The 25,313-nt window shown below is 33.2% G+C and overlaps 1 protein-coding gene across 1 annotated transcript; it reads right to left on the minus strand.

Annotated features, from left to right (window-relative positions):
• Positions 1 to 20,243: 20,243 nt before the first annotated feature.
• On the minus strand, positions 20,244 to 24,915 carry LOC127735256 (universal stress protein YxiE-like). The gene is made up of 4 exons (XM_052245375.1): positions 24,708 to 24,915; positions 22,778 to 22,861; positions 20,806 to 20,915; positions 20,244 to 20,474 (listed from the first exon to the last, which is right to left on the minus strand). Exons 1-4 carry the CDS (start codon positions 24,787 to 24,789, stop codon positions 20,283 to 20,285), a joined length of 468 nt encoding a protein of 155 aa, XP_052101335.1. The 5' UTR covers positions 24,790 to 24,915; the 3' UTR covers positions 20,244 to 20,282.
• Positions 24,916 to 25,313: the final 398 nt, after the last annotated feature.

Consider the following 25,313-nt stretch of genomic DNA (forward strand, 5'->3'; position numbering starts at 1 on the left):
AATATTAATACCAAAATATGCAATCCTTAATGACTTGACAACAGTATCATAACTATATCCTTTCCTAATAAGTCTGTTTAAAGGTTTGGTTGGCTTTTGAGGTGAATACCGACATTTTTGTGCTTTGTAAAGAAAATCACCATAAAATATTGGATGTGAAATACCTGAACGTATAAGATGTCTGCATGTTGATTTATATTTACGAATGATATCACTGTGTCTAAATTACCCCGGCAAAAAATGTTTGGACTCGATGGTATCTAATATCCAGCACGGTGACGGAACATCAATAGATAGAGAAAAGGTAGTTTTCTGTTTATTTATTTGTTATTGTTATGAGATCGAAGAATATCTATACATATATAACTGTTTTCTATTGTGAGATGTAATATTTTCTACAACCGTTCTAGATTAACGGAGAAACAAGTAAAAATGCACGTCAAAATGACGAATTGAGTGAACCTTGCCTCGAATTTGTTTAATTTCTCCTTAAATTGTTCGCATGTTACGGAAAGAAAGGTACGGAAAGAAAGATATTGACATGGGGATTGCAAAACTAGTCACTTTGAGCACCTCAATACTTGTATTTCTGCGTATGGAACGAAAGAAATGGGTCATGTCAAAATGGAAGCACCCGGTTTTGTCAATGTGTACAACCCGGTTTTGTCCTAGATTTCACAAGGCAGAACCCGGTTTTGTCAAAGAAAAAAAGGCATAATCGCATAACATAATTGAACTTCATCAATTAAAAGGAGTTTGGTGGCTGGTTGGAAAACGATTTCTTACAGAGGACAACTTATTATTTAATTGAATCTGTAAACACTTGAATTCCTACTTTATTGGAACAAAAATAGTTATAATTTTGCTTTGCATTTAAAAAAAATACTCTAACTGCGAAATAGATAGAAATGAAGGTTAAACCGCAAATTGAGGTTCAAGCTCTCTATACGTTTTTTTATATGAATTATGTAAATTTTAGTGTTTAAACTTAAAATCAGAGTTTATGGTCCTAAAAATTGAAGGACGCACATTTGATATGTGATTTTCTTGCACAACTGTTATCTTTATAAGTAATCCAATCTACCTAGGGGTGTAATATTTCCTATGATCGTTTAAAATAAATCTTCTTAAGGCTAAATGTTCATTATATGGCATGATAATCAGACAAATGTATATATGCTTGCAGAATCGCCATAGATAATGAATGTTTATGGCGAGAAAAGGATTACAATAATCATGCATTTAAAATCAAATCCATCTATCCCTAATTGTAACTATAATACTAAGTATAAATTAGTATAATAGTCTCAGGCAATCGAGAAAATGCAATAATGATTATTTTATTTTAATAGTTGTATAAATAAACGGTTCTGTTATCTCTCCATTGTGGTATGATTATCGTACATTGACGTTGGTCAATATATTATTGACAATATATAGGGACGGATTCAGGTTTTTTCAAAGTGGGCGTAATTCAAACAGCTTACATACCGCAGAGCGTAGCGAAGCGAACAATGTTTTAGACGAATAAAGTAAAAAAAATCGTAAAAAAAAAGATTTAATATTTGTTGGGCCATCAAAGGTGGGGGTGGGTGCGTGTGACCTATACGCTGCCTGGATTCGCCACTGATGTTATATAACTAAATCGTATACCAACTTAAAACTTTATATGAAATTAGAAAGCAGGGACACCCGCGAAATTGGATGTATGCGAGTAGGATTATCATGTGTATTCTAAAAATTCACATTGATATTTTGGAATTGTCGGAATGCGAGACCAAGGGATGCAAATTCGTGGCGGCTTGAACTATTTGTATGAAGCTTCATATGTCAGAAGTTCGAAGGCCTGCCTGCAACATACCTCGCACACAGATCTTTTATGTAACGATGTTTCTATCTGTCATATGTCCATTGCCCTTGACCTCATTTTCATGGTTCAGCGAATTCCTAACAAAATTAATAGCTGATAATGGTTGATATCTATGATCAAGGTTAACATTTCGTATTCAAGTCCGTATCTCTAATACCATAAGTAATAGGTCAACTATGTTTGCTCGTATGGCGCATAATTATGACTATTTAAGTGACCTTGAACTTATTTTCTTGATTAATTGGTAAATGTTCATTTTTTTTTTGGTTGGTTTTAATGATTGTAATGTGTTCATATGTCCGTCTGGCAGGTTTCATCAGACCTTGACTTTTTTTATGGTTCCATGAACAATGTTAACTTTATGAGATACTTTTATTAAATTATTTATCTTACAGACCTTCAAAATAAATTCAATAACGATCATTCCAACAGTCGCGACATGTCAGTGCGTACAGTCACTCTTGTATAAATAATACGTAGTATTTATTTTTGTTAAAAAAAAAACCGCAACTGAAGTTGTTTTGCCATGTCTGATTAGTTTATCTCGTTCGTGTAAGCCTTAATTATGAATTGTTAGACTTTTATTTTAATTCAAAAACGGTGCAATCTTGTTTGGAATTCTTGGTTGGTTTAAGCTCATCTGACTCCAATGGAAAAGTGAGCTTTTTTCATCACTTGGCTCCCGTCGTCCGTCTTCTTTCGTTAATTAAGTCTTCCAAACGAAGTTTGGGAAGACTTATTGTTTTTGCTCAGTTCTTATTAGGTCTTTCCACCTTTCCGTGGAAAGACCTATTGGTTTTCTTCTGATTATTTTTTTTTTCTTCCGCCTAATTTTTTTCTTGCGGTGTATTTTTGTTTCAAAAGATGTCACTTAGTGTTTTGGTATATGATATCATACAGTCTATACGCTTTTGAAACTGACCCTGTTTAACCGAACACTTTTCTTTGTAAGAGTTATCTCCCCAAACACTGTTTTTCTTGTTATGAGATCTCCTCCGCAACCGTAAAAGAAAGCGACAAATTTATTTTTCCAAATTGCTCGTTATATCCTCAGGATGTTAGGTTTTATTTAGACCGAAGCTTTACGAAGACTCCATATGAGAGTTATTTCCCCTTTTGTATTTAATATATGTGAAATGTATTTGTAACTGGAAAACCATAAGTGATAGAGGCCTAGGGTCTTTTGATTTGAGGTCCTTGGTCCATAAAAATGAAAATGAGGTCAAGGTCAAAGGTCAAGGTCATGTTAAAAATTTTGATTTTGGCTTGTTATCACTAATTTTCAGAAATCTTATAAGATATCGACAAATTTTTTTACAGAATTGTTAGTTGCGACATGTCGTAACACGTAAATTTGAGTTGAAAGGGAACGGAGACATTTAATGGGAGTTTTTCGCCCCTTTTATATCTAATATTAGCTGTATGGTAATATAACTCATTAACAATATATAGTAGAGACCTAGAGTGTTTTGATTTGAGGCCCTTGTTTCATGACCTTGAAATTGGGGTCAAGGTCAAAGTTTGATTTGACGTTCTAGATTTTGACCTTTGCTTTAACTTTTCATGTATGCCTGATAAAGCTATGGTACTTTGTGCATTAAGTTGCAAGCCATATGACCTTGAAAAAATCAACCGGAAATGACCTTTTGTAAACCGGAAGTAGCTATTTCTTGTCCATATTTAATGTAAAAGTACATAGAACCATATATTTTTATCTCTCTTCTTTCAAACAAAAATGTATAGGAACCATATATTTTTAAATTCAGCGTATAATAAGCTATCATTTGGCGCTGAAAATTACATTTCTAACCGAGTTTTAATATTTTTTCACGTCAAAATATATCGTTTCGGGTGGAAAGACCTTCAATTGTTCTCTGAACAATTGGTTTTTAATTATTATTATTCTTCTTCTTCTTCTTCTTCCGCCGCTTTTAAATTTGAACTTGTCCGCACCCGTTCTCCAAAACCGCTTGTCAGATTAACTTAGGGTTTCACAATATGTTAGACTAACATGTCTAGTGATGCAATCAGGGTTTTGTTTGTGCAATGGGGTTTATAAAGGGGTACTTTGAGGGGCAAAAAGAAAGGAGGGTTTTACTAAAGAACCCTATGGGATTTTATTTTTTTTAATTTTCAAATGATTATAAATTGAAAACCGTTTGTGATAGACACAATCTTTTTAATTGAAAATGTTCTAAATGATAAAGCACATTATATGAAATAAAAGGTTAGTCCCCAGGGGTCACCCCCACCCCCTGCCATTTAAAAAAGTTCTAATATCTTGTAAATGGTCGAGATCCCCACCCCTAAACCATATATATTCTGGTTTGTCATGCTAAGATGGTTTGAATGATATACAGGGTTAGTCCCCAGGGGTCATCCCGACCCCCTGCCATTTGAGAAAATTCTAATATCTTGTAAATGGTCGAGATCCCCACCCCTAAACCATATATATTCTGGTTTGTCATGATAAAGCACATCAAATAAAATACAGGGTTAGTCCCGTGGGGTCACCCCAGCCCCCTGCAATTTAAGAAAGTTCTAATATCTTGTAAGTGGTCAAGATCCCCAACCCTAAACAATATATATTCTGGTTTGTCATGCTAAGATGGTTTGAATGATATACAGGGTTAGTCCCCAGGGGTCTTCCCAACCCCCTGCCATTTGAGAAAGTTCTAATATCTTGTAAATGGTCGAGATCCCCACCCCTAAACCATATATATTCTGGTTTGTCATGATCAAGCACATCAAATGAAATACAGGGTTATTCCCCAGGGGTCACCCCCCCACCCCTGCCATTTAAGAAAGTTCTAATATCTTGTAAGTGGTCAAGATCCCCACCCCTAAACCATATATATTCTGGTTTGTCATGCAAAGATGGTTTGAATGATATACAGGGTTAGTCCCCAGGGACACCCCCCACCCCCTGCCATTTAAGAAAGTTCTAATATCTTGTAAGTGGTCAAGATCCCTACCCCTAAACCATATATATTCTGGTTTGTCATGCTAAGATGGTTTGAATGATATACAGGGTTAGTCCCCAGGGGTCATTCCGACCCCCTGCCATTTGAGAAAGTTCTGATATCTTGTAAATGGTCGAGATCCCCACCCCTAAACCATATAAAGTCTGGTTTGTCATGATAAAGCACATCAAATGAAATACAGGGTTATTCCCCAGGGGTCACCCCACCCCCTGCCATTTAAGAAAGTTCTAATATCTTGTAAGTGGTCAAGATCCCCATCCCTAAACCATATATATTCTGGTTTGTCATGCAAAGATGGTTTGAATGATATACAGGGTTAGTCCCCAGGGGTCATCCCCACCCCCTGCCATTTAAGAAAGTTCTAATATCTTGTAAGTGGTCAAGATCCCCACCCCTAAACCATATATATTCTGGTTTGTCATGATCAAGCACATCAAATGATATACAGGGTTAGTCCCCAGGGGTCACCCCCACCCCCTGCCATTTAAGAAAGTTCTAATATCTTGTAAGTGGTCAAGATCCCCACCCCTAAACCATATATATTCTGGTTTGTCATACCAAGATGGTTTGAATGATATACAGGGTTAGTCCCCAGGGGTCACTAATGCATATAACTTTACTGGACCAAACCAATTTTCACTGGACTTTGTCCAATGTCAGGCGACCCTGGGAATTACGAATTATGGGAGCTTCGTTTGGGAGACTTCGTAACAGCATCCTGTTACAATCATTTCTTGTTTTTTACATAATCTTCTCCTCTGAAATTACTGGGCTACAATAAATTTAACAAACCTTATCCACAATCTTATGTCTGGTTTAAAAGGTCTAACGAACTTATGTTTAACTGTTTTTCATCATCATAGGGGTATCTAGTTTAAAAAGTTTTTGATGGCCCCGCTTGTCAACAAAGATGGCCGACATTGCTTAAAATAGAACATAGGGGATGCAAGTTTTGTCTATTATTTGAAAACAGCTATAGACAGGGAAAATTTAACAGGGTCAGATATGTTCATAATGTTGAGCTCTACCTTTTGTCCGTACACATCAAAACTCTCACACGAATTCTTATAGAAGTTAATGTCCTTGAATGACAAATTTCTTAATTTTTTTCCATTTTTGTCTATTATCTTGAAAAATATAAAAGTTATATACTATTAGCAAAAATGATCAGCAAGACAATATATACGAATAAGTCGACTTGGTCGATATCCTTGTAAGAATTATTGACCTTTAATTACGATTTTTACCATTTCTTTGCGTTTTTGCCAATTATCTTACAAAAATCTTCTCCTCTTTAACAATTTAATCAAACTTGGCCACACGCTTTATTAAGGTATCTGGTTTGAAAACCCACATGATCAGCCATTTGTAAATTTATTTTTTGTTTCAGGGTACCAATATTAACGTTGCTTTTCATAAAATAAACAAAACCGGGTTCTATTCATAGACAAAACCGGGTCATTGTGAAGTAAACAACATTGACAAAACCGGGTGCTTCCATTTTGACAAGACCTATTTCTTTCGTTCCATACGCAGAAATACAAGGATTGAGGTGCTCAAAGTGACTAGTTTTGGAATCTCCATGTTAATATCTTTCTTTCAATACCTTTCTTTCCGTACCATGCGAACAATTTAAGGAGAAATTAAACAAATTCAAGGCAAGGTTCACTCAATACTTATTTCTCCGTTAATCTAGAACGGTTGTAGAAAATATTACATCTCACAATAGAAAACAGTTATATATGTATAAATATTCTTCGATCGATATCATAACAATAACAAATAGATAAACAGAAAACTACCTTTTCTATATCTATTGATGTTCCGTCACCGTGCCGGATATTAGATACCATCGAGTCCAAACATTTTTTGCCGGGGTAGTTTAGACACAGTGGATATGTCCTTGTATCGATAATAAAATTTAGTAAATGTTTTGACCAGTTTGTGATATCGAAAACCCTGGCGTAATAATTTTTCAGTAATACAGAGATTTCTTTCGTTGAAATCAAATACGTTGTTACATACTCGAGCGAATCGAACAAGTTGAGATATATAAACACCATAAGACGGCGACAAGGGAACGTCACCATCTAAAAATGGATAATTAACAATAGGAAATGAAAAATCATCTCTTTTATCATAAATTTTGGTATTAAGCTTCCCGTTAAAGATAAATATATCAAGATCTAGGAAAGGGCAGTGTTCATTGTTAGTATTAGCTTTATTTAAAGTTAGTTCGGCAGGATAAATCTCTTTAGTGTACATACTGAAGTCGTCATTATTGAGAGCCAATTTATCATCTAAAGATCCGCTAAAAGTGTTATTAAATTTTTGAATCAGATGTTGTTTTGATGGGTCTTTGCTGATTTTGGTCATAAATTGTAACTCATAACAATACAGAAACAGATCCGCAATAAGTGGTGCACAGTTAGTCCCCATGGGAATTCCGATAATCTGACGATATACGGAATCTCCATAGCGAACAAAAATGTTATCTAGTAAAAATTCAAGGGCAGTTATAGTATCAAAGCAGGTCCAATTGACATAGTTCTTTTGTTTGTTGTTATTAAAAAATGACCTAAAAGAGTTTGAACATATATATTCGCATTCCGACTTTTTAAATGCCCATTTAATCAAGTGATGTTTTTTCTTAATAAGGTTATGAGGCAACGTGGTATATAGGGTAGAAAATCAAAACTTTGAACAGATTCTAAATTACCAATATAAGCATGCCATTTATCAAGTACTTCCAACGAATTTTTGACACTCCAAAAGTAATTAATTCCACTATTTTTAAAGGCCTTATTTGAACAATGTATTACCAGGTTTTTGATTGTACCAAGTGTACTAGTAAGTAGAATAGATAGTTTAGTAGTGGAACAATGGCTTGAAGACGAAATAAATCTATATTTGCAAGGATTTTTGTGCAGCTTCGGAAGCCAGTACATAGTTGGAACTTTCATTGTATTTGGTTCTGCTTGTAAAGAGGTAGCTAAAAGTTTATGTTTGTTACAGATGTCATTTTCCGAAAATGGAGTCAGTTGGAGTGTTGGTGAATTCTTGATTTCCTTTTGTAGAACATAAATGTAAAATTTACGTCAAACAATAATGATATTGTTAGCAGCCTTATCAGCCGGGACACTGAAAATATAATCCTTGGCGATTCTTTTAGCTTATGTTTGATACGGGAAATTGGGCTATTATGGTTGTTGTTTGGAGTAAAATGATCTTTAAGATGTTGAATACGTATATCAACTATGTTCATTACCGAATTGAAAAAAGAATCTAGATTTTTTGTCAGCTTTTTCTCGTTTTATCCATTTAGAGCAGTAAACACGGAGTGAGTCGTGGATGATGTTACGACACTCATTCCAATTAATAATTGACGGGGGACGATATTTAGGTCCTTTACTGAGGAATGATTTCAACTCTCGGTCACGAACGATGTTAAGGTCTCCTGTTATAAAATGGGAACTGGGGCCATAAATGTATTCGGATTTACTGCAATTTCATGAGGTAGGTGTATTGTCACTGATATTAACATCTTTACACACTTCGCTGTAATTAAACACATATTTCCGGGTAAATTTTTTGTAAACATAACAAATAAGAGGGAGTTCAGTATTATCAAAATAGCTAGGAATTTGTTCTTTAACAGAATGATCATTAAAAATACCGGCAATATTTACAAAATCAAAACCTTTATTGACATATTTAATTTTAATAAAATGTGTTTTGTGATCTTCAGGGCAATCAATTTTGGGAAACAATTTAGAATAACAATATGCAATTATAATTTGGACGATTTCATACTTAGGACTGCAATATGGAATTGTGTTGCATTCCTCCAAAATTTGATGTACTTTATTAACAGGCAAAGAACAGAGCTTGGTTAATAGATAGTGTTTACCGTTGTTTTTTGAAATAGAAATTAGGTCCGAAATATTTGTATTGTTATTACGAATGAATACATGTATAACATAGAAAAAACATGAATAACAATACAATAATAAACATAAAGAAATATTTCATATGGTGACATTAGGGATGTTTAAATACCCTGCCACGTCCGGTCTGTTTTTATGCCCCCGCCGTAGCGGAGGGGGCATTAAGTTTTACCCTTGTACGTCCGTACGTCCGTCCATACGTCCCAAAGTTGGTTTCTGTTCTCTAACTTTAGTTTGCCTCAACCAAATTTTATGAAACTTATACACAATGCTTATTACCACAAAACACAGATCAAGTTTGAATTTTGGTGGCGTCACTTTAACAGTTCTAGAGTTATGTCCGTTTAAAAATGGAAAAATTGCTGAATTTTTCGTTTCCGTTCTCTTACTTTAGTTAGCCTCAACCAAATGTTATGCAACTTATTCACAATGCTTTATTACAGATCAAGTTTTAATTTTGGTGGTGTCACTTTTATTGTTCTAAAGTTATGCCCTTTAAAAATAGAAAAAATGCTGATTTTTTCGTTTCCGTTCTGTAACTTTAGTTTGTCTCAACCAAATGTTATGAAACTTATACACAATACTTATTACCACAAAACTAAGATCAAGTACAAATTTGGATAGCGTCATTTTTACCGTTCTTCAGTTATGTCATTTATTACTTTATATGATATGTGAGCGGGGGCATCATCTGTGTCCCATGGACACATACCTTTTGTATTAGTCCCATACCGACGAAGTCGAAGGGGACTTTAGGTTTGCACTTCGTCCGTATGTCCGTCTGTCCGTCTGTCCATTCGTCAGCTTTCCACACTTTTTTCTTCGTTCTTGGAGATATTGATTTGATATTTGGTATATAGTTTTATCATGACAAGTTATAGATCAAGTTTAAATTTTGTTCCGGTCTGATGATTAAGTCCAGAGTTATGGACCATAACTCTGGACCATATCTAATGTTAGAGTACTATGTGAAACCATATTTCTGTACACAGGGAGATAACTCATTTTTGAAAAGACATTCTTTGTTAAATTATTTGAAAAATTTTGGTAGGTTTGTTTGTTATTTAGTATAAACTAATTTTCTGAATGCTATATATATATATAAAATGAAAAATTATGAAGAGAAATCCTTTAATTAGATAATAATCTATTTTTGTGTAGATAAAAGTTGTTGACATTTTGTAGATAAGTTACAAATCTATATTAGTTTGTGACAAATGAAAGAAAAAAATATTTGGATTATATTTGATTATTATTTGAAAATAGATATACACTGTATTACATCATATCTAATTTTAGAGAACTATTAATCATATCTGATGTTTTTTTCATCATGCTTATGGTATATATATATCAGTTTTATCATGACAAGTTACAGATCAAGTTCAAATTTTTGTTTCGGTCTTATAATTTTGTGCAGAGTTATGGTCCTTGGACTTGAAAAATTTACTCATATAAACAGTTTTCCACACTGTTTTTAGTCATGCTTAAATATATTGACATGATATTTTCTTTTTGTTTACACCATGACAAGTTATAGAACAAGTTAGCATTTTGTTCCAGTATAATGTATTTTTACCCGGTAGGGGACTATGTACTAATATTGCCATGCAATACTCTCAGAATGCTTGTTAGATGTTTTTCTGCTTTGTATCGATCTGATGAGTTAAGCCATTTTCAACTGATTTTTATAGTTTGTTTTATGTTATGCTGTAACATCACTGTCCCAGGTTAGGGGAGGGTTGAGTGCTCACAAACATGTTGAACCCCGCCACATTCTTTGTGTATCTGTTCCAAGTCAGGAGCCTGTAGCTGATAAGTGGTTATCGTTGTTCATGTCTGTCATATTTGTTTTTCGTAAATTGTTTTGTTTATGAATTAGAACGTTAGTTTTCTCTGTTGAATTGTTTCATATTTTACATGTCGCCGGGCCTTTTATAGCCGATTATACGGTATGGGTTTTCTCATTACGGTTGCATATAAATGCTTCATCCTCTTCATTTGAACTTTGGTGGATATTTGTCTCATTGGCAATCATACCACATCTCCCTATTTTTACACTATAATTTTGTAAAACATTTTCACATTGAAATGAACTATTAAATGTTCATATAATTACAAACCTACCTGTGTATATTTTTGCACCTCATATAAATCATGTACGTACATTTAATTCTAGGCAGAACCAGAATAAACGGCAAAATCAGAGATATATGCAATGTGTTGTGTTTAGTTGCAAAATGCACAAAACATTTAAAAACAATCAAAACATATACTTATTGATATTTTACCGAAAAATTATCTATAAAATTTGTAGAATTATGGGTTGCAGTCAAATTTCATAGGAACAAAGAATTTTCTCTTTGAATTTGTTCTGGGCACAATGTGATTTGGGACAATCTGTATACGAAGTTTCAAGTTAAACATTGCAAGATATGTTTTCATTTGAATATAAAAATAAGAAGATATGGTATGATTGCCAATGTGATAACTCTCGAAAAGAGACCAAATGACAGAAATCAACAACTGAAGGTCACCGTACGACCATCAACAATGAGCAAAACCAATACCGCATACTCAGCTATAAAAGACCCCGAAGTGACAAATTAAAGTAAAACAATTCAAACGAGAAAATACACCAAGGGTCTAGATAAAGATATCCTGGATTGTATTGAAGCAGATATATGTAAATATCAGAGGGTAGGAAACATTCTTCTTTGCGGGGACTTTAATGCAAGAATATCAGTACAATCTGATTTAATTTTACATGATGACCACCGATACACGCCAGTCTATGATAATTATCCTATTGATAAAAAAATACTCAATAGATATAGTCCAGATATGACCATAGATACAAGAGGCAAAGAACTATTGGATTTATGTGTGAGTCAACAAATACGAATCCTTAATGGTCGCACCCTTGGTGATATGTTTGGCCACTTTACATGTTATACTCCTAATGGAGCAAGTGTGGTAGATTATGTTATGGTGTCGGAGGGTATCCTGGATCAGGTTTTACATTTTAAGGTAGCTGACTTTATACCTACCTTATCAGATACTCATTGCAAGCTGGAATGGACAATGTCAGCTAAGTACACTATACAAAAAGATGATAATGTCTGTATACAATCTATGGAACCTAATTTTATTTGGTCTGATGATTCTTCTTATAAGTTCCAGCTTGCAATGTGTTCATCAGATATACAAAACAAGCTTTTAGAGTTTAACAATAATTGTATTAAAGACACACAAGTGTCAGTGGATGAAGCGACGACAGAACTTACTGATCTTATATTGTCAGCTGCACATTCATCTCTCAAAAAGCCAAAATTTGCAAAAACTTCTCCCTCAAAATCTAAAAATAAAAAATGGTTTGACAAAGATCTTGGGAAAACTAGACAAAACCTCATCAGATATGCTCGTATATATAGCAAATTTCCAAAGGACAATTTTGTGAGAAACCATTACTACAAACTTTATCGAGAGTATAAAAAACTACGTAAGTTTAAATATAGACAGCATAGGCAGTCAATATTGACTCAGTTGGAATCTCTTCATGAGAATAATCCAAAGCTTTATTGGAATCTTGTTAATGACTTGAGAGATATGAAAGAAAGAGACCATAAAAGTTCTGCCGTTGATCCATCCACCTGGGTAAATCACTTCAAAAATTTAAATGAAGTAAAAGACAATTTCAAACAACGCCTTAGCGAACTTGATAAATTACTAGACAGTCTACAAAAAGAAAAAATCTTTAATGAACTTGACATGCTAATTAGTCAAGAAGAAATTTCTAAAGCTATATCAAAACTAAAATATAACAAGTCGCCAGGACTAGATCATTTATCTAATAACATGCTTAAATGTGGGCAATCTGCTCTTATTCCTTGTATACATAAGCTATTTAATGCTTGTCTGTCAAGTGGTAATTATCCCTCTGCTTGGGCTCTTGGATATATTACACCAGTACATAAATCTAACGATATATCTGATCCAAATAATTACAGGGGTATTGCAGTAACTAGTGCCATAGGAAAATTATTCAACAGTGTGTTAAATAATAGGCTTGATGTATTTATGGATAAACACAATATCATACATGAGTGTCAGATAGGTTTTACAAGAAAGGCTAGAACTTGTGATCATTTATTTATTTTGAAATGTATTATAGATGAATATTGTAATTCAAAAGACGGTAGGGTGTATGCCTGCTTTGTTGATTTTCAAAAGGCTTTTGACACTGTTATTCACACTGGATTGAAAATTAAGCTTTTGAAAATTGGTGTAGGCACATTATTTTACAATATCATTAAGCAAATGTATGAGGTAAGCAAATCCTGCATTCGAATTAAGAACAGCATTACTGATTTCTTCCCTATACAGCTTGGAGTTAAACAGGGAGATAATCTAAGTCCTAACCTGTTTAAGGTTTTCATCAATGACCTTCCCAACTATTTGGAAAAATCTCTAGACCCTGTAAATATAAATGGGCGATCTATCCATTGTCTGATGTATGCCGATGATATCATTTTACTATCTACTACAGCTTCTGGTCTTCAATCAAAATTTGATATTATGGGAAAATATTGTCAAGATTGGTGTCTTACTCTCAACCCAAATAAAACAAAAATTGTGATTTTCAACAAGGCAGGCAGACATATCCGCCTCAAATTTAAATACAAAGAATATGATATAGAATGTGTACAACATTGTAAATATCTAGGTGTGTATTTTAGTGCTTCAGGTACATTCTCCTATGCTCAGAATGAATTATACAAGAAAGCTTTAAAAGCATATTTTAAAATTAGAAAAGATTTATTATCTCTAAATCCTAGCTTAAAAACTAGTATACATGTTTTTGATCATACTATTAAGCCTATTCTTCTTTATAAAGTGAAATTTGGAGCTCATTTAATCCCTTTATAGGAAAATTTAGATCTGGAAACCAGTTAACATTAGATAAAATTTATTCGAATTTAACTTGTGAAAAGCTACACAGTAAATTTTGTAAATTTATTCTGGGTGTGCACAAAAAAACCACAAATTTTGCAGCCTTATCTGAACTTGATCGGTTTCCACTGTACTTTGACTAAGTCAAATCTATTTTGAATTATTGGCTTAGACTAGAAATTTAGACTCATTTCCTTTATTACAAGATGCATACCAGCATTCAAAAACTTTATTTTCTCAGCATAAATCGTCATGGTATGGCTCTCTCCAACAAATTTTAAAAACTCTTCCTGGGTTTGCAAACCTAAATGATAGGAAAAATATTTCAAAAAATACCATCAAGAAAATATTGAAAGAGACATGCATAAAAATTTGGAAGGATCATCTGACCAAGAATTCAGAAGGGAAGCTCCGCACTTATGTAAAATTTAAGAATAACTATGGTTTCGAAAAATATCTAAATATCATGTCCAATTTTGAACTTAGGAGATCATTAACAAAATTTAGGGTGTCATCTCACCATTTGCAGATTGAAATAGGACGATACCAGGGTACTCCTCCACACCTTAGACTATGTCAGCAGTGTAACTCTGGTAATATTGAAGATGAAGTTCATTTTCTCTTTTATTGCACAAAATATAACGAAGACAGACACCATTTATATCACATTATTTCGGAATCATGTCACAATTTCATTAACTTAAATTCCCAAGAGAAATTGCTATGGCTGTTGTCTTGTGAGAACTTAACTGTATTAAAAGAGTTGTGTATATTCCTGGTTAAACACGGCAAATAGCAGATTTATATGACATGTTTCGCATAATTGTTGTTATTTAAAAAAAAAAAAAAAAAAAAAAAAAAATTATTATTTGTTAATTGACCGGATTCAGTTTCTCTATTTTGTTCATCTGCTTCTGACACGGGGAGGATTGCTGTTATTGCCTATCGCAATCAACAGTATATCCTAGAGCACCGTCCCTTGGTGTCTCCTGCAGATGAACAAATTTCCATCTTTATAGATAATAAGTTAAGGTTGATCAAACTTTATTATTAATACTTTTTTTTTATTTTTACACTGCTGGACATAAGGAAGGAAGGGGAAAAAAATATACTCAAGAGTACTTTTAATGTATTTTTGTTATTAATACTATTTTCATTGTCTATTATAACATCTGTCACGTTATATACTGTACAATGTCTCATGTTTGTTGCTTCTACTATCATAATTGTTAATTGTAAATGCCCCCTGTGGGACCATGATTGGAATAATAAATATTTGATTTGATTTTGATTTTGATTTTATATTATATATGCAGTGGTGTAGCTTGGCCCTTGTTTCTAATTTGGCAAACGATTTAAAGCTTGAGAACTGGAAAAGGTCGAATTTTATAAATGTTTGATTCCATTTATGAATATTCAATGACTATTCTGGACGAGACCAAATTGATAGTAATTAAAAAGATAGGTTCTTCAGAGTTGGTAGACTGCACTAGAAATCATACTTTATGTCTCCATTACGATCAGACGCGGATGCGTATTTTTACATCACCAGAGCCAAACAGAAGCCCTTTAGAACTGGTTTACTGCCGGATCAGAATGCATGGATGGCCATAATTCTCGGTCTCACTAATTAGCGACAACAAGAATTTTAGCGACAAGAAGCGTCAAGAAGCGACAACAAGAATTATTTTAGCGACAAGAAGCGACAAGAAATTATTTAGCGACAAGAAAACATATTTTTTTTAATTAAAATTAATTATTGCAATAAATATTAAAAGAATATGCAAAAGAAAATAATTTTAGCGACAAGAAAGTTAAAATTGATAGAAAAAAATGAAACATTATTTACATAATATTTTATCATCTATTATGTATAACAGCCAGTATTACGTTTAATTATTGTATTATGAGATTACTTTTCCTTGTGTTTTAGAACATATTATTTATCTTATAATTTGTTTTTTAAAACTCTTTTCGTGCAATATATATTAAGCTCGCAAAATGAATTATTTGTGCATCATTGTCCTGAAAATATTGACACAAATTGTGAAATACAAAGAACTGAAATCAAACAAGTTGAGAAAATTGAAATGTGAATGTTTTCATCTTTTTATTTGTTTATTGCCTCATTAAACGATATTTATCATGTTTATGCATATTGATTGAAGATGAAAGGAAATTAATGACAATCTTGAGTTTTCAACAGGTGTTCACTATTTACAATGATTGTATATTCTGGCGCGTGTAATTGTATAGTCTGACGCGTGTACAAAGTTGAAGGTGTTAATTGGATGTTATTGTAGCAATAAAACAGGGGACACGCGCCTCGTTAATCTCATTTGATGTTCCACATTGTGTGTACTGTTATTACCTTAGGGTGAAGCCACATCTAATGTTGTTCCTATCAATAACAATGAATTATACTGTTAGAAAGGAAATTATATTTCATGTTTTTGTTTCAATAAATCCTTCAAAGGAAAGTTGACCTCTTTTTGTTTTTGTTTCAGTTTTATAGAGTGTGCATTTCCTTTGCTCTACCAAGCTGACTGAAGCCATTCAACTTTCATGTTTAGTATAAAGTAAATTGTCAGCATTTCAGTATTATTCTCGCAAAAGTACGTGCTCTGTGCAATTGCTAGAATCTAAAACGCAACTCGGTTTACCTTTGATTAATAAAACAGTTACTTTGTACGTCTTTGATACTGCGCGGTATCAAACGAACCCTTTGGTACAGGGTTTCAATTTCCTTTTGGGCAAGGGAAAAAAAGGTTACGACTCGAACTTCGATAAATGCATATTAGAAGTATTATAATTATACTATAGTGGACACGTCCGTTCATGATATCCCCTTGGGCAAGGGTAAATATTGAAACGCACTTATTTTGTCACATCGCCGTGTCAAACTGAATCCCTTGGGATAAGGGTTTTCCTCTTGGGCAAAGGAAATAGTAAGGGAAGTTATACCCTGCAATATTAGTCTTACACTCTAAAAATGGCACACCCATGTGGTAACTGTTCAAAAAACTGCACTCGAATGTGTGTGTTTTGTGAAAAATGTGAAACATGGTTTCACCAAAAATGCCAGAAATTAACAAAAGATCAGTTTCGGATCTTAAGTCAGACTAAAAGCTGTGATTTCAAATGTACAAAATGTTGTCATACAAAAGATCATAAATTTGACTATGATCTTTCTATTAGTAGATTAGAAACTTATGCAAGTAAAAATTTGTTGACGGATGGCGTAAATGTAGAGAAAATATTGCTAAGAAAAGAACCACTAACACAAATTATTGGGGAGACAAACCATACATATTCTGCAATGAGCTCTTTGGTTGAAGACAGGGTTTCTAGACAAATATTAAATGAACAAAGCATGATTATTAAAGAAAGAAACCCTGTCCAAGTCTCAGCAAATGGCAATTGTCTCTTCAATTCTTTGTCAGTGGACATGTGTGGCAATGAAAGTCTTGCAACAAGACTGAGAGTTTTGACTTGTATAGAGATGGTGTCAAATAAGCTAATTTATGATACATCTAATCACAATAGACTAGAACTTGTCTCACCATCATATGATGAAGCTTGTAAGGCTGCCGCCAAAAATAGAGCATTTTCGTCCGCATGGACCATTCTTGCCGCAGAACTCATAAATACGTTTCTTCGTGTCAGGTGTTATTGCATCTGATCTAGTTTTTCTGTTTGTGTAAGTCCAGCTTGATTTTTCAGATTTAAGTATTCTTGTTCTAATTGCATGACCACGGCTAACTCTTCTTACCGGTAATCCCAGTTTCTTCAATGCCCGATGTTATTCTGTTCTATACTCGAAAGTATTTCGCATATTTAAATCCTCGTTTTGCCTTTGATCATTGATATTTTCTTCACGTTTTCTCTTTCTATATTTCCGTTTTCTCTCCGTTTCTTTGACCCGTCTCATTTGTTCTTTCTCTTGTTTCTCTCTATGTTGTCTTTGGCGTACTGCCTCATCTGATAAAGCATACTCGTTTTCCTTTAGATTTCTATTTCTGTAATAAGATTCAAGCCTTTGTTCTCGTCGCTTTTGAAGCTTTTCTTGTTTGTACCGTTCAAGTCCTTCCTTAGATGACATCCTTTTTTTTTTCACTGAAATAATTATGAAAGTTTTATTATATAATTTATTTTAGATACGATTAGGACAGATTTACGATGACAAAAAATAAATACAAATACAAACACTTGCAGATAATCTTGAATAGTTTAATAATATCCGATTGATTTTCACAGATAATGTAATCTTCAAATTATTAGGAGCGAATTTGTTTCTCGCTTCTGAATAGACTAATTTATTTATTCAAATCAGGGGCCCTCGAAAGGCCATACAATGCATACATTAATCATTTTGACAATTATCAACAACAAAAAAGTCTGTAACGTTACGTGTAACTTTCAAAAACGGAGTTCCATGTATGTGACATTTTATTGGACATGCGGTTTTGTTTGTAATTTGTGCAAACCTGGGCGCATTGTCATGTTTCAAGGCTCAAAATGCGAAGAAAGATTTGTACTTTTTAAAGCGGTAAATAGAATTAAGGAAATATTCCATAAAACAAATTAATTTAATCTCATTCGACGGATTAGTGCCGGAAAATGTTTGAAAACTGTACTTGTGACAAATCCTTGGACATGAGAAAAATTCCGACCTGTGTAAACCGACGTAACAACAAAGAAAAAAAATGATTTAAAAGGCGAGTCTTTGTACAAAATAATGATACCAATATTGATTAACTTACCAGTATTCTGTTCATAAAAATCAAGTCCGTAAGTTCGGCTAAAATATTTCCCTGCTTGTGGGACACTTTTTAATATCTCAATCAGGGGCCCATTGCTTCGCTTCTAGTACTGGTTGTGTTCAAATTTTTTGACGTCACAATGCTATGACGTTGAACGTTGCGCTGCCCGAAAATGGTGACATTTGGTGAAAAAATCACCAATCTTCAGCACATTTTGCCCAAATATCGGCATCTATTTGTAACGCGGGACAGGAGAAAATGACGTTATTTTTTAAAATCGTGTTCGGTTTATTCACATACACTTGTATTAAAATGTCATTCAAGACTTAAAATAAATTCCCAAGACATTCAGCTTTATTTTAATGTAAAATTTATATGTTTTCCAGTAGCAACGACAATATAGTGACCAATTGTTGCTTATGACACGGTATTTTTTCTTGAGTGTGACCAGTTCCGTGCGTAACGTCGTCCCTATTCTGACGGAGATGTTTGGAATAAAACGCGTTCATTCCACCTAGCCAAACTAACACGAGATTTCCAGCCAGAAATGAGAAGCGCATTTAACCACATTTCTATACCCAACTCTGCCCTTGTGATCACTGACTTTATACAGGATAAAAGTTAATTAACTAGATATTCATGATCATAAAAGAATACATTTTAGAGAAGTATAATTATTATGAATTTTCAATTTTGAGATGTCTTTGAATATTGAAATATGTATTGTTGGTTCGTCGTTTACATTTTAAATTTCAAGTGCTGTGCTGTTCTTATTTCTTTCGTTCCTTCATTTTGATTATTTTTCTAATTTTAATTAAGCGACAAGATATTTTGTTGGACAAACACTGGCATGCAGTTCTTGTCTCTGAACAGTTCAGACTTGTGGAATTTTGTCATGAAATAATGGTAGTTTCCAATTAATGCACATTAAAAAGAGTTGAATGTAATTATATAAAAAAAAAGAGGATGTGGTATGATTGCCAATGAGACAACTCTCCACCAGAGATCAAATGACGTAGTTTTGGCAACTATATGTCAACGTGTAACCTTCAACAGTGAGCAAAACCCATACCACATAGCAAGCTATAAAAGGCCCAAAATGACAAATGTAAAAAAAATTCAAACGAAAAACAAACGATCTGATTTGTGTACAAAACAATAATCGAAAACAAATATGATATACAGCAACAATATACAACCACTGAATTACAGCTCCTGTTTTTGGACAATAACATTTGGATTATGGCGGGGTTAAACATGTGTGAGGGTGCCAAACCTTTCCCTAATCTGGGACAGTGCTGTAACATCACAACATAAAAACAAACTATAAAAATCAGTCGAAAAGAGCGTAACTCGTCAGATCGATACAAATCACAAAACAGCTAACAAAAACATTAAGACACAAATACAGATCTGAGAGTACATGTAGTTACTAAAATCTAATTCAAAGCCAATAAAAACTAACAAAAAGCATGTATCTAAGATTAAAGTATGTCAGAACACATCCAAAACCCAATGGATTTAGTGTAAAGACATCATTAAAAACAGAGAAAAAGCATGATATTGTGTCATGCCAAAATATAGGTATCGACAGAATGTAGGACCATAAATGTTCATATCTGCATATAGCAATATTTAGTTGGGTTTTATCTATTGATAACATATATATTACTTCATCTGTGCCATTTGTTATTTTGTTGGGATTTTTTTACAGGATAAAACAAAATAGCATATCAATGGACATTTAATGAAAATACAGATAAATCTAATGACGATATACAAGAACTGGAATATTTGAATGGTGTACAATATAGTCACTGACACTTCCTAAAACTGTTCGCCTGATAACTCCAATTCCACGACATCCTACCACAATAAATGACGCTCGACACTCCTCTGCTGTTGTTACTATTTGGTGTCCAGGATCCCCTTTAAGCTGCACAACTTTACCGTCAATCTAAAAAAAAATATGAAATGGTCATAGCAAATATAAATAGTCGGTGTTCACATTCATCAATAAAATCGCTTGGGTTGACTTTTTTTGGCTGATTTGATTTTCAAAAGAAGATCACAATGGGAAAAATAAAGAAAAAAGTCACCTTTTATAACAATTTCAAACATGAAAATAGTCACTTTTTATAACAATTTCAAATATAAGATAAATGAGAGTGGTATTTGCTTTTGTACATCCGGTGTTTTAAATTTCCCTCTGTTGGCACCTTAAATACTTTGAACACTATTTTGTTTTATCTAAATTTGAGACGTAAATCTTTCCTTCTACTACTAACCTCATATTTGTTTAGTAAATCTGTAAGCTGGCTACACACTTTTGCTGCGTGGTTACTTTCTTCTTCGAACGCCCTAACAATAGCTTGTGAGTCAACAGGGGCCCAAACCGCTGAAAAAAAAATCGAAAATTTTCTTAAAGGATGCCGTCGTTTTTTTTAACAACTTCCATTAAAAGATGAAAAGGAAATCGTCTTTTGAATATTATTTCTTTCCCTGTGGGAAACTAATCACAAAATTAAAGGCTTGATGTGGCAATGAGTGTAAATGTAAGCCATTTTATGAAGGTTTTTTTACCCAAAAGCATCCTAATATCAAATTATGAAATATAAGCTCATACTATTCCCTAACATTTATCCGACGAGGGACAAATCATACTTTGTGAGAGAAAAAAGTGATCCAATCAAATCCAGGTCTCTGAAATAGACATCATCAAGATGCTTGATTTTTTACTGGACAACATATATACAGATCATAGATTAAAGGATACAACAGACACTAGCACATAGAGTATGCTTCGTTCTTGCTAATTGCTAACTGGAAAATGGACCAAATAGACAAACAGTTGGTTTGAGAGTCTTTTACATTAATTTATCCTACATACATCTTTACATCAAGTTATTATATAGGTCACTCAGTAAAACTAAACTAGTATGACTTTGCGGTATGGGTTTTGCTCATTGAAGGCCGTACGGTGACCTACAGTTGTTAATTTCTGGTTCAATTTGTCACTTGTGGAGAGTTGTCTCATTAGCAATCATACCATATCTTCTTATTTTTATAGTAGGCAAAAAACTGACATTACAAGTTATATGATTGTATATATAAGTGTAGCACCCATTCCTTTCATTTCAAAGACTTGAACTTTGACGAAATATGCATGAATAAAAAAGATTTGCAATTTAATAAGAATTCGTTGTATACCTCTAGAAACATCCATACACAAAGACTTTAATAAGAATGTACTATATTTAGTGCAAATGTAGTGGGTTCTATCCTTGTCCTTTTGTCTTTTGCCGAAAGTTTTCATATTAGGAATCATATCACACCTCCTTATAAATATGCACATTTGATGTTTACTTTTATTTGTTTCTATAATATCTAGAAAAGGGATAAGATCGCAATATTTATCGGTCGTACAACTGTCTTTTTCTCACTGCTCAGCTCTTAATAAAATTGCATATCACGGCTTTCTGACGTCAAATGCGTTGATCCGGCCTTAATAACTTTGACCCGGACATATCGGCGACGTCATATTGAACGAACCGACGTTGATAAGTTTGACCCGAACTTATCAAGCCATCTTCCGGTTTTGCTGGTAAAACAAAGTAAACACTTGTTTCTATAATGAAAAATGCGCAAATACAACCAGATAAAACGATTATCTGGTTATCCGCATATTTGTGTTGTAAAATATCAGGTGCTCAACACAATATGAAGCCTTTTTGAACTTGTTCGCTGCGCTCACTCGACAAAAAAGCTTCATATTGTGACTTGCAGCTGATATATTACAATATCAATATGCAGACAACCTGATAATCGGTCTAATCATGTGACGTTCCGAACGTTGGAACCCCCCTTTTTTGACGATCAATGCATTTGAATGGGGACATATAGTTGGAACCCCCCTTTTATAAAGGCTGGATCCGCCCCTGAGTTCTCAGTGTTATCTATTTACCTTGAAAAACCTCTATGATCTGTTAATTCTTAGGAAACCGATATCCTTTAAGCTTATACAAAGTCTTGTCTTCGACCTTGATGAATTTTTCGTCTTTTATCATTATTAGACATTCCTAGTTTACCAGCCACCTCCAAATGAAATGGTCATCCTGTATAATCATTTGTGTCAATATCGCACAGACTGGTTCATGCTTTTTCAATCATTTTATGCGACTGAAGTACAGCTAATTGAATCTACAGAACTGTAATCAATTGATTGAACTAAAATGAATTTATCGTGATAAATATACTTACACCCCATAGTATAATGAGCTGTGTGATGTAAACAGTGAACAACTACAACTTCGTCTCCCTTCTTGTAAATATTGTTTGCAAACCCTAAAAATAGGAAACAATATAATAATGTGTAACTAGCTGAATTGCTAATTAATAGTGTATTGATTGTAAAAATATAAAATAAAATTATACAAAGCGATTGGCGAGTCCAATTGGGATATAAAAAGTTCGATCGCTATCTTTAAAGTTGATTTTTTTTTATCACTCAAAGTGAAAGTATCTTCCTATGCTTGTTTCAAGCTGAATTATTTATTTCCATTTTATACATTGAATTTTTACCTATATTTGCCTTCTTCTGTATAGTTCGCTCTAAACAGATATCTACTGTGTTTGGCTTCAGTGCTCATCAGGTGTATTTGATTATTAACAGTAATAATCATAACATAAAACAACAACAAACAACAACAAATATGTTATTGCTCATCACAGCGCCCACAAGGAGCAGAATAATCAACATTAATTTCGTACTAATGATTACAAGTGAATCTATATGATTAAGACACAATGTTATAGATTGAAGCAAGTTCAATGAAAAGAAAATATTTATTAAGACAAGAAGTAGAACACAACAAGCACAGTAGTTAGTTTTTGTTATAAAATAATATAACTGGGTAAAAAGGGGGAGGGGGGTCACTGGGCATTACTACAACTATTTATCATTTAAAGAAACTTTCCTATGAGAAGATTAGTCTTCCAATAAATCTCCAAGTTTCTGGAGTATGAAAATATCTTCAGAAGACATAAGCCAAATAAATTGTGATTTAATATCTAAACTACTAAATTTTTTAAACCGTTTTATTTCATTTAAAAAGTTAAGACGAATATTTGAAAGTTTATGGCACCGAAGAAGAAAATGAATTTCATCCTTAACCCCAGTACCACACAATTTACAGATACGTTCTGATACTGTCATATTTTTGTACCTTCCCCTCTCAGTCTCCAAATCGTGAGCACTGATACGGAATTTTGTTAAGTAATTTCTGTATTTGAAATTTCCCTGTAAAAGGTAATTTGATATGGTCATAATTATAAATTAACTGTTTACAAAACTTTACATTTTTGAAATACTAAGGCTTTTCTACCTCAGGAATAGATTACCTTAGCTGTATTTGGCAAAACTTTTAGGAATTTTTGGTCCTTAATGCTCTTCAACTTCGTACTTTATTTGGCCTTTTAACTTTTTTTTATTTGAGCGTCACTGATGAGTCTTTTGTAGACGAAACGCGCGTCTGGCGCAAATACAAAATTTCAATCCTGGTATCTATGATGAGTTTATTTCTAAGCAAAATCTGCTTTTAAAAAGTCTATAAGTTATAAGCTTGTTCCCATATAGTTTATTGCCTCTGAAATCATTATTAAGATCAGTATGCCATATTAAATCATATTTTGATTGCATCTTTGTGCATCTGATTCAATAGTTTTTTTAACTTTGTTTTTAAATTAAGTGCATAGTTTTCATTGATGCTAAAGTATTTAAATAAAGTTGAATACTTGTATACCAGCTCTTCATGTAGAGACTTTGAGAGGTGGAAATAATAAATCATCATATATGTATATACAAAGCAATGAAATGAATAGAATGACATGGTTACATGCAGTGGTATAAAGTACATGTTTTATAAAGTGAAAGGCAAATCTAATTTATATGAGACAGAATAATTTTACAAATTTTGCAAGTTTGACAATTAGACTTATAGACTGTAGTCAAGTAAAGTTTTAGATTTCAGTTAACACCACTTTTTATAGTGCCCATTCTGTATATGCACAGGTAAATCTGACATTGAACTTAAACTTTTTATCTCCGTGGCAAATAAACACATCGTTATGCTATTTATAAACAAAGCTATAAATAATTATGTTTCCCTTCCATGTCCTGAAAATAACTTACATTGTAATGCTGATTCTGCTTCAGTACTACCATCCATTGCCACGACAATTACCCTTTTCCGAACACAGCTCTGTTCCTCCATCTTTTACTTCGTTTTTTTTCAATAATTCAAAACTTTTTTTACACGTCACGTGACTTTAGACACACAACATATGACACCAAATAGATGCATAAAGACATAGTATTGATTTACATATATCAGATCGTTGGTATTCTTGTTTGGACTGTGTCATATTTTGTCATGTCGATCCTTTTATAGCTGACTATACGGTGGGGTTTGCTCATTGTTGAAGGCATATACGGGGACATTCACTATATTTGTACTCGGATGGATACTTTTCTAATTAAGAACTGTACCACATCATCTGAATGTTTAAACTATTGGAGTAAAAACAATCGTGTTTTATTTGACAATTTGAATTTTAAATATTTGAAAAAGATAATAAATAAAAGATTTTGTTATTTGCTTTAGATATAAAAATGATAAAATAAATACTGAGCAACTATCAAATAATTTAAAATTTGTAGTTAATTGTTTTTATGTCGATATAATTTGTCATAAATTATAATGCGAGATATGAATATTTTTTATCTCCCGGCAAAAAT

The sequence above is a fragment of the Mytilus californianus genome, unplaced genomic scaffold (assembly GCF_021869535.1).
Source record: "Mytilus californianus isolate M0D057914Y unplaced genomic scaffold, xbMytCali1.0.p SCAF_3, whole genome shotgun sequence".
Classification (NCBI taxonomy): domain Eukaryota; kingdom Metazoa; phylum Mollusca; class Bivalvia; order Mytilida; family Mytilidae; genus Mytilus; species Mytilus californianus.

Excerpts from the sequence above, each read along its gene's own strand:
- LOC127735256 (XM_052245375.1), bottom strand. The coding sequence starts at position 24,789 with ATGGAGGAACAGAGCTGTGTTCGGAAAAGGGTAATTGTCGTGGCAATG. Across the intron at positions 22,862-24,707 it reads AGCAGAATCAGCATTACAAT|GGTTTGCAAACAATATTTAC; the intron begins GTAAGTTATTTT and ends TCCTATTTTTAG. Across the intron at positions 20,475-20,805 it reads ATTTACTAAACAAATATGAG|ATTGACGGTAAAGTTGTGCA; the intron begins GTTAGTAGTAGA and ends ATTTTTTTTTAG.